An 855-nucleotide genomic window follows, 5' to 3' on the forward strand; every position below is an offset into this window, starting at 1 on the left:
ATCCACTTGCCAATATTGAATAAAGTGTCAGATATGTGATGAGTTTTCGCTTTCAACCCACTCATCTGTCCTACTCATGAGCTTCGAACAAGCACTTATATGTGGCATCACTATTCTGAGCAAACCTTTGATTGACTCACATCAGCTTTCTTTTCACATTGATTTCAATGAATAAACAGTGTTGGTGTTGTGTCTTGCTGCATATCTTATATAAATTAAACGTCTCCTCGACTTCCAAATTCTTAGACCTCTACGAGGGATTCGATCCGTCAAGTGGTGCTCCAATATAGCGAAGATCAACCGAGCCTTCCACCATTATGATTCTCATCAAATATATCCTATTGTTGGAGACGATCGTCTTACGGGCGGTTAGCGGACATCTGATCATGATGTCCCCTGAGCCCTACAGCAAGGAAACCCTCAACAACTCTCCTCTCGCTGAACATGGTAGAGATTTTCCCTGTAAACTACGCACAGATGCATTCTTGGCCCCTTCAACAGAAACTGTCTACCAGATCGGCATTGAAAACATAATCAAGTTCAAAGGAAGCGCGACCCACGGTGGCGGCTCATGCCAACTGAGCCTGACCGAAGACCGTGAGCCAACCAAAGATTCTGAATGGATGGTCATCAAGTCCTATGAAGGAGGTTGCCCCACGAAGGCAGAGAAACTCGCCGGAGGCGCCACTGCCGACAATGCCCTTCACCTTGATTTTGCAATCCCCAAAGGCGTTAACCCCGGGAAATATACTTTGGCCTGGACATGGTTCAATCGTATTGGGAATCGTGAGATGTATATGAATTGTGCTCCAATCACCGTGGCTAGTGGCTCGTTGCAACAATCCTACAAGAGCA

The 855-nt window shown here is 46.0% G+C and overlaps 1 protein-coding gene across 1 annotated transcript; it reads left to right on the forward strand.

The window, feature by feature from the left end:
- Window positions 1-389: 389 nt before the first annotated feature.
- On the forward strand, window positions 390-785 carry PENARI_c346G02656 (uncharacterized protein; the record flags this gene model as incomplete). The annotated part of the gene is made up of 1 exon (XM_022638305.1): window positions 390-785. A coding segment is annotated over one exon (396 nt), but the record flags the coding sequence as incomplete, so codon positions are not given.
- Between the last annotated feature and the right edge of the window lie 70 nt (window positions 786-855).

The sequence above is a fragment of the Penicillium arizonense genome (assembly GCF_001773325.1).
Source record: "Penicillium arizonense strain CBS 141311 chromosome Unknown PENARI_contig346, whole genome shotgun sequence".
NCBI classification, from domain to species: domain Eukaryota; kingdom Fungi; phylum Ascomycota; class Eurotiomycetes; order Eurotiales; family Aspergillaceae; genus Penicillium; species Penicillium arizonense.